Raw genomic sequence first — 7,593 nt, 5'->3', positions numbered from 1 at the left:
TTTAATTTCTTTATTTAATGTATGTGTATAAGTCGTATTGATAAAGTTTTAGCTTTTAGTTTTGGATCTGTTTTTAGTTGTTTTAATACTACAATCGATTGCTTCTGTTGTCCTCATTTGTAAGTCGCTTTGGATAAAAGCGTCTGCTAAATGACTAAATAAATATGTAAGACCTAGCGAGTTTTTAAATGTGGAACTGAAACAGTATTTGGTTGCTCAATAGCACACATGCCTAAGTTACCAGTCATTTATCTCTAAAAAGTATGAGATTTGAAGCAGTGCATACACATATACAATCATTAAAATATTTATCATCCCATTTTCTCTAAGGTTTAGCCATCTTAAAGGCAAGGGAATGACACTGCCTAGAAGTATGCTATTAAAAAGGTGAAAGATTAGATATCACTCAAAAAAAAAAAAATATATATATATATAATAAAAAATCAGCACCTGGTGGATTGTTCCTTCGATGGGCATGAGGGTCCTCAGGTTCGGCAAAAATACTAGATGCCATTTTGTTTTTCTTCACAGGTTTCTCTTCATCTGTGCCAAAGCAGATGTTTGAACCTCCACCTGGTGGACGCAGCACTCTGGGATGGTAAACAAAGACACATTAAGATTTGACACTACAAAATATGTAGTAAAACAAAATATGTTTAGATATACACCTTGTTTACTTTTATTTTAAAAGTTCATTGCTTTTGATGATGGTTTCCTGTTCATTCCGTCAGCTTTTATGTTTGGCTTCTAAGGACTAAAAATATAAACATTTGTAGTATAATTTAAGCCAATACTCCAATACTAGAATATAATGCACACATACCCTAACATAGCATATCACATTGGTTTTTGGGCAATATCAATCCAAAAGAATGACCCAGCTTTGTATGAAATAAACTGGAGTCTCCATCTCATGTGAGCAATGAGCATCATATTACTTTACCTTAATTTATGACCATATAATTCTCAAAGGCCCTTTATTTCCTTTAGGGGTAGAATGTTGAGTAAAATTATTTAGTGCACCTTTAAAAAAAATTTAGGCTTTAGTAGAGAGAAAATAAGATTAGTTTGGGTAGGGGGTTAAGCATTTTTTCATCCAAATATAATTGTGCAGAAAAACGTGTTTCACAACAGATACAAATAGGCCTATATATAATGCAAATATATCCTAATTCCTCATGTACAAGTATTGTTTGATTTAATTTGCTTTATTAGCTTAATTATTTTCTGTAAATCAAAACAATTCTCATACTTAATGTCTCATACATTCGTGCCAATAAAGCTTAAATGAACTGAGCTGAAACAGCATGCTGAAGTAAGTACATCTCCCTCCAGCAGTCTATTGGAGAAACGACTGATAAACGACGACGAATATCTGCAGGTCATTAGTGCATTCAGTTAATGAGACGATAAAACGGATACAACAGAGAGCATAATAAAATTCTCTACTAACGTTACATCTACTGAACCGCACCCAACCTTAAATACACACACATGCTCTCAAAGCATCCTCCCGTACTCTGAAAGTCTGGAGAGGGACCGGTTTCACATTTACAAACGATTGATGGAATGCATTGAAGAAGCTGTACTAGTTCCTCATCAATTATGTTATTAATTATGTCCTTTTGTAGACGCTGCAGTCAAAGGCCGTGTCACCATGCGAGCTGCCTGCTTAGACAGCATTTTGGAGCATTAAAATATACATTTAGCAGACTTGAAAAGCGACAGTGATGCCTCAAAAATGCAGCACGCGTTTCTGGTATCCCTCAAAAGACGTCTAACTGTAGATAGGCAGCTAACAAGATTTTCAGACACTGCCGGAGGATGCACATACTGTTACAACAAAACTGGCATTTTATAAACCGGAAAATCCAGTAAACTTTGCCTTTGATCTAGTGTGTACCATTTTATCCCCAAAACGCAGTATTTGTGGCCAAGATAGTGCTCATTTCTCATTAGCATCGCCACTCGTTTTTACACCAATATCGTTCGGTTGGATAGTAATTTTGTCAGTGATATTACATCTCAGATAACGTCTTTAGACATTATAACGGTTAAATAATTTGCTGTTTACTAAAGCGCTTGAGCATTTTCCTACAGACATCTATCAGCACCTGGAGCTGCTCCTCGCGGTCGGGTCCATGCCTTGAAAAGTGGTGGTGGTCGTCATCTTGAACACCCAAAACTTCTGTTCACGGCTTCTCCCAAACTATATTCGACAGATTATTGCCATCAAGCCACAAAGAGCGTTTCCCGCTCAGGTCATCAGTCTCTCGGTGTGGAATCTGCGCTCCAGTACACGCCCATTAGACGCGATTATTGCTGCACTTCTGCAGATTCGCCACTGGTGCGGCGCCAGACAGCAAACTGTTTTTGTGAAAATACAACTGCGGTAGTAAATTTAGAATAAAACCTGTCGACAACTTAAGGACACATACAAAACTATACAAAATAAGCAAACATTCACTAATGCTCAAGAACACGATGATGATCAGGGTAAATTGTATTTATTCTATCTTTTGGGTAATACTGAAGTAATGAAGAATCAAAATCGGTCACTGCTTGGGAAAACATGCAAACATTTTTTCAAGCAATTATTTAGTTTTGTGGACTATATGTAATGATTTGTTTTGTGATAGCTTATTTATTGCAACACTGAATCAGTATTTTTCATGAGCCCTCTTATTTTGTTACATTTTGCAGATTATGCAACATGTAAACCACAACTGCTGAACCATTAAGGAAAATAATAAATGAGTTATAAAAGTGGTTTTGTAAATTGTAAAACAGTTTTATTCCAACAAAATTTCAATTCACAATTCAAACATTTCAATTCACAACACAAGATACTGAATAAAACTGGCCGGAGTACAAAAGAGAAATACATAAACATATAAAACTTATATAAAAAGCCCAATGGCTTCAGAGCAAACAAAACAGTACTTCAGCACTGACACTGACTGTAATTCTATCTATTAACCCCCCCAAAAAAAGATTTGATCACTGATCAAAAGCATTTTAGTCTTGACACTCTTAAGTTCACATCTGATGAAATAAATGAATACGTTTACGACATCATTCATTGATTTGCGAGAGCTGGTGGGCATTTCAGGCAAGCTTTTGGCAATGTGAAGAGACGTCAGCCTAAATTTATAAAAAAAAACAAAAAAAAAAACACAAAAACGGAAACAGGGAGGACTGTGGTGATGGAAGGCAGAGGTAGTTGTTATTTACATCAGGCCCCCTGTCTGTTGCTGAAATACATCAATTGTATCCTCATTCTCCATTTCTAACTAGAAATAAATAAATAAATAAATAAATAAATCAGACTTTATAGCATACTAAAAGTATTGTGACATGCAGAACTGGTCATATCAGTGAACTGTACCTGAGCTGGTGTGTCAGTCTCATTAATTGGCTGCCCATCAAACTGGAACCGAATCTGCCGCATTGCTAGCCCCTGTTCAAAACAGATAAAATGTGGACCTGAGAGTTAAGTGAAGTAACCCTGAACACCTTGATTAGCTGGTTAAGGTGTGTTTAATTGGGGTTGAAACTTAAATCTGCAGGACCGTAGCTCTCCAGGACCAGGGTTGGATGCCCCTGTCTTAGAAACAACACTCAGTGGTTGTTTACATGGGCACTTTTTGTTTCAATTGGAATTAAATCATTCTGATTGATGAATCCGAAAAGAGTGTTTACATGATAGCTAAATAAAGTGATTGGGTTGATGTGCGTGTTTATGTGTTAGCTTCAATATCAGGTTTGCCCTTTTGACATGTGCACACTGCACAAATATACAGAGTTTCCCGCTGTTAGCACATAAAATTCTCCTGCCATTGCCTTTCTTTGTTTTAAAGAGCAGAATTAATATTTATCTATTTCAGGTCCCAATTAGGAGACAAGCACATGAAACTTTGTGCCATGCTGCTTTTATTTATCAAGCCATAAAATCACCCATTCCTGTGGCCAAAACAAGCCATCTGTGGATGAGAGTATAAAGTGAGGACTGATTATGATGTTGTTCTGCTCCATTTCACAGATGATGAGTGGAAGGAAAATTTTAGAATAACATGACAGTCATTTATGACACTTCAATCCAAAAAAACAACAGCTTTTTAGATCATTTTTCAATCATGTTCTCATGCTGCCACAACTGGAGCCTGCTTTAACAGGTGTGCCGTCAACTATGGTGTTCGGCAGAGATGAGGACTGTTTAAAAGTTTTTTTCCCTCTAAAACTTTGATGCGCATCGTCCCAGTTTATTACATCAACATAAAAAAGATGTCATTGCAAAACAATCATGAAAAAAGGCATTACATGCAAATTTTTAAGTCATAGCATACATTTATATAGTCGCAGTGGCAATCTAGGCACAAATATCACTCGCAAATTAATTTTTTTTTGGTCGCAAATGCGACTGTTTTAGGTGCAGTCTGGAGCCCTGTACTACACATGCTGATCATGTTAGTCATGCTTCTGCACACACCAACATACATAATATTCCTCACAGAACATCTAGACAGGTGGAGCTGGGGGAGGTAGAGGGTTTCAAAGGAACTCGGATAATGCAATACCGGACTAGCTTACAGCATATACTGAAACAGACTATTTAAATGTTGAGCCACCAAGCTCATTTGCTGCAGATACATACAGCTGATATTTTTATCCAAATTATAACCAATTATTTCCAAACATTCATGTCATCTTTACCAATCTCTTATTGGCCAGTAGGCACAACACAGTCCTGTGCACCTAAATGAAGGATTATTATTTTTGTCAGGGAAGGTAAAAGTTGCAGGTGCATAAAAGCACTTACCTGTCTCTCACAATATGCTTTCATCAGTTTGTTGAGGGGTGTGTGCCTCTTGATTTTGAACTGAACCACTGAGCCATCCTGCCCGGCTACTTTCAGATTTATGTGGTCACTCGTTTTCACACCCTCCTGAAACAAAAGTGAAATAAAGCCACCATAAATAATTCTTATCCAATGGAAAAAATATAGAAGAACAACAAACAACAAATAAAGTTATTGATTGATTTAGTGCACCATAGCATCTTAGAGATAGGAATCAAAGAAAGGTACCCAAACAATCATAAACAAATTTAGTTCAATAAAAGCGTTTTCATAACGCGAACAAGTGGCAAAACAAGTGTGCTTTGCTTTCACCCACTTAAAATAACATTGTCCTCCAAAGATTAAACCAGGGGTGTCCAAACACGGTCCTGGAGGGCCGGTGTCCTGCAGAGTTTAGCTCCAACTTGCCTCAACACACCTGCCTGGAAGTTTCTAGCATGCCTAGTAACATATCCACTAGAAGGCAAGCCTGCAACCTTTAGCCAAATAAACATAACAGCTAATGCTAACGCTTCCGCTTTGGCAGTACGTGGGAAAGGAGACCAGAGAGCATTTTTTTTTTTTTTGAATGAATGAATGAATGTCAATGGAGGAGAGGCTTCACTACACTGAATAAACAGCTTTTATGGAGGAAACAGCTTATTTAATGAATCGACATGCCTATCCACTAATCTTCAACATGTTTTACAATACTTTTGGATTTAACTATTTTTAGAGTTTACACAGAAAAAAATCAGTTTTATAAGAGAAGTCACTGACTTCTTGCTACAGGTGGGATTCAGCTTAAGGCACTTCTCATTTATTCCTATGGTATCCATAACCGGAGATTGAGTGTCACACAACCCTGACTGAAATTCAATGACGTTTCTTCAATAGTAAGTAATACAGACCCTCTCATCTCCCAATAAGAAGACTATCTCTGGCTAGTAAGACCTTGATTAGCTGGTTCTTGATTAGCTGGACTTTAAAGGGATAGTTCACCCAAAAAAATTTTTTTGATGTTTATCTGCTTACACCCAGGGCATCCAAGATGTAGGTGACTTTGTTTCTTCAGTAGAACACAAACAAAGATTTTGGTAAAACAAACAGGAGGACATGATGATATTTACTATTTTTACACACCAGAGGCTTTTAAATGAATTGTGAATCTAAAATATGCGTGTTAGAGAATGTACAAATGGTTAACATTGTTTGTGTCATATCAGTCAGAAAAGCAGGTCTGGGCTTTTTTTTTTTTAAGCCAACTTTGTTTTTATTCTTGGCTGAAACACTCTAGGTTTTCAAAAGCCCTTTAAAATTAAATATGTACACAGTTTGGATTAAATGAAAGTACAGTCACATTTTTTAATTAGCATGTTTTTGTGTTTTGCTTTGGTACCGAAATTGGTACCGAGAATCATGGATTTTCACTGGTATTGGTACCAAATACTGACATTTTGGTACCGTGACAACACTACCTGGGGGTAAGCAGATAAACATCAAATTTTCATTTTTGGGTGAACTATCCCTTTAATTCGGGTTGGAGCTAAACTCTGCAGGACAGCGGCCCTCCAGAACCTAGGTCGGACACCCCTGGTCAACTATCCCTTTAATTCGGGTTGGAGCTAAACTCTGCAGGACAGTGGCCCTCCAGAACCTAGGTTGGACACCCCTGGTCTAAGCCATTTAATAAAGTAATAAAGAGATGCATGCTTTGAACAATAGAACAGAAATAAACCCACAGTTCCACATGATAGTGGCACCACAACACTGATAAAGTTTCAAATTAAGTGATTTGTTTACAGCACATAATACAGTAGTAGAGTTTGTCTGTCAATAAAGCAAACAGCTGAGATTCCCATAATACTCCAGAGATGCACAAGCACACAACTTTTTTTCAAATATTAAAGTCTAAAAACAAAACAAATAAATAAAATTAAATAAAAATGGCTATGATGCAGTTAAAACACAAAGAAACTCGTGTAAATCGGAACACACCTTATTATACACTGCAAAACCACAAAATGAATCCGTTACAAATCAACGCAAGTTGAAATAAATGCACCGAAAGAGACCAGCACTTTGCGCGCGAACAGTCGCAGTGGACCCCGTTGGTACAGTGCTTCACGGTAAGTTTTGTCTTATCACTTGCCTTTTGTATCAGGTGCGAGCCACATTAGCGAACTAGATAATTAGCGTGTTATCTTTATGAAAGACCATAACAATATTTAATAAATGACAGACAATTAACAATAAATGAGAGAGAGGGAAAAAAATGTTCCTTATAAATGGTACCCATTAATCATATAACGTTAACGTTACCAATGAATTATCGTGCTTATTCGAACATTTATAAAAACCCATACACACGTACCTTTGGCTTCTCGTCTGCCATGACTGCCTCTGCAGTCTCAAATAGTAATTTTAGGTTCTTGAACGAATCGTTCTTTTAAGCCGGTACTCAGGAAGTAACCGGTTGAACCGGTTCGCAAATCGAACTGAATCGAACTTTAGTTCCAAAAAAAAAAAAGAACTTTAGTTCCGGGTTGATGACGCAGGACGCACAGCCGAAATAGCACGTCCAACTCAAAAAGAACCGAATGAGCCGGTTCAACCAACTGTCGAAGTTTGCCGAGGATTATCGAGGACTCAACAAGAACCGAATGAGCCGTGGCGAAGTTTGCCGAGGATTACCGAAGATTCTGATGAGTGAGTTGACGATACTGTGCAAGCCTGAGGCACGTACTGGAAATATG

At 37.4% G+C, this 7,593-nt stretch overlaps 2 protein-coding genes across 4 annotated transcripts in view; both read right to left on the bottom strand.

Moving 5' to 3' along the window:
- LOC107728178 (hematological and neurological expressed 1 protein-like) overlaps positions 1 to 2,309 on the bottom strand; it is a 5,337-nt gene extending 3,028 nt beyond the window's left edge. For all 3 annotated transcript variants that reach the window (XM_016538272.1, XM_016538273.1, XM_016538274.1), the window contains exons 1-2: positions 2,115 to 2,309; positions 451 to 590 (exon numbers count right to left, since the gene is read on the bottom strand). In XM_016538272.1, the coding sequence (XP_016393758.1) occupies positions 451 to 590; positions 2,115 to 2,170 (196 nt within the window). In that variant the 5' untranslated portion in view covers positions 2,171 to 2,309. The remainder of the gene's footprint in view (positions 1 to 450; positions 591 to 2,114) is intronic.
- A 531-nt stretch (positions 2,310 to 2,840) lies between these two features.
- On the bottom strand, positions 2,841 to 7,306 carry LOC107728177 (small ubiquitin-related modifier 2-like). Its single transcript, XM_016538271.1, has 4 exons — positions 7,212 to 7,306; positions 4,820 to 4,945; positions 3,389 to 3,460; positions 2,841 to 3,293 (listed from the first exon to the last, which is right to left on the bottom strand). The coding sequence occupies exons 1-4, from the start codon at positions 7,230 to 7,232 to the stop codon at positions 3,231 to 3,233; spliced, it is 282 nt and encodes a 93-aa protein (XP_016393757.1). The 5' UTR covers positions 7,233 to 7,306; the 3' UTR covers positions 2,841 to 3,230.
- Between the last annotated feature and the right edge of the window lie 287 nt (positions 7,307 to 7,593).

The sequence above is a fragment of the Sinocyclocheilus rhinocerous genome, unplaced genomic scaffold (genome assembly GCF_001515625.1).
Source record: "Sinocyclocheilus rhinocerous isolate Xijiao unplaced genomic scaffold, SAMN03320098_v1.1 scaffold2352, whole genome shotgun sequence".
NCBI classification, from domain to species: Eukaryota; Metazoa; Chordata; class Actinopteri; order Cypriniformes; family Cyprinidae; genus Sinocyclocheilus; species Sinocyclocheilus rhinocerous.
The sequence above is the reverse complement of the archived record's forward strand: the minus strand, read 5'-3'. Positions and strand labels throughout refer to the sequence as shown.

Bases quoted from the DNA above. Each gene is read 5' to 3' on its own strand.
- LOC107728177 (XM_016538271.1), bottom strand. From the start codon at position 7,232: ATGGCAGACGAGAAGCCAAAG. The intron at 4,946-7,211 runs GTACGTGTGTAT...CTTTTGTTTCAG, and splicing joins TGGCAGACGAGAAGCCAAAG to GAGGGTGTGAAAACGAGTGA. The intron at 3,294-3,388 runs GTACAGTTCACT...ATTTATTTCTAG, and splicing joins AGACTGACACACCAGCTCAG to TTAGAAATGGAGAATGAGGA.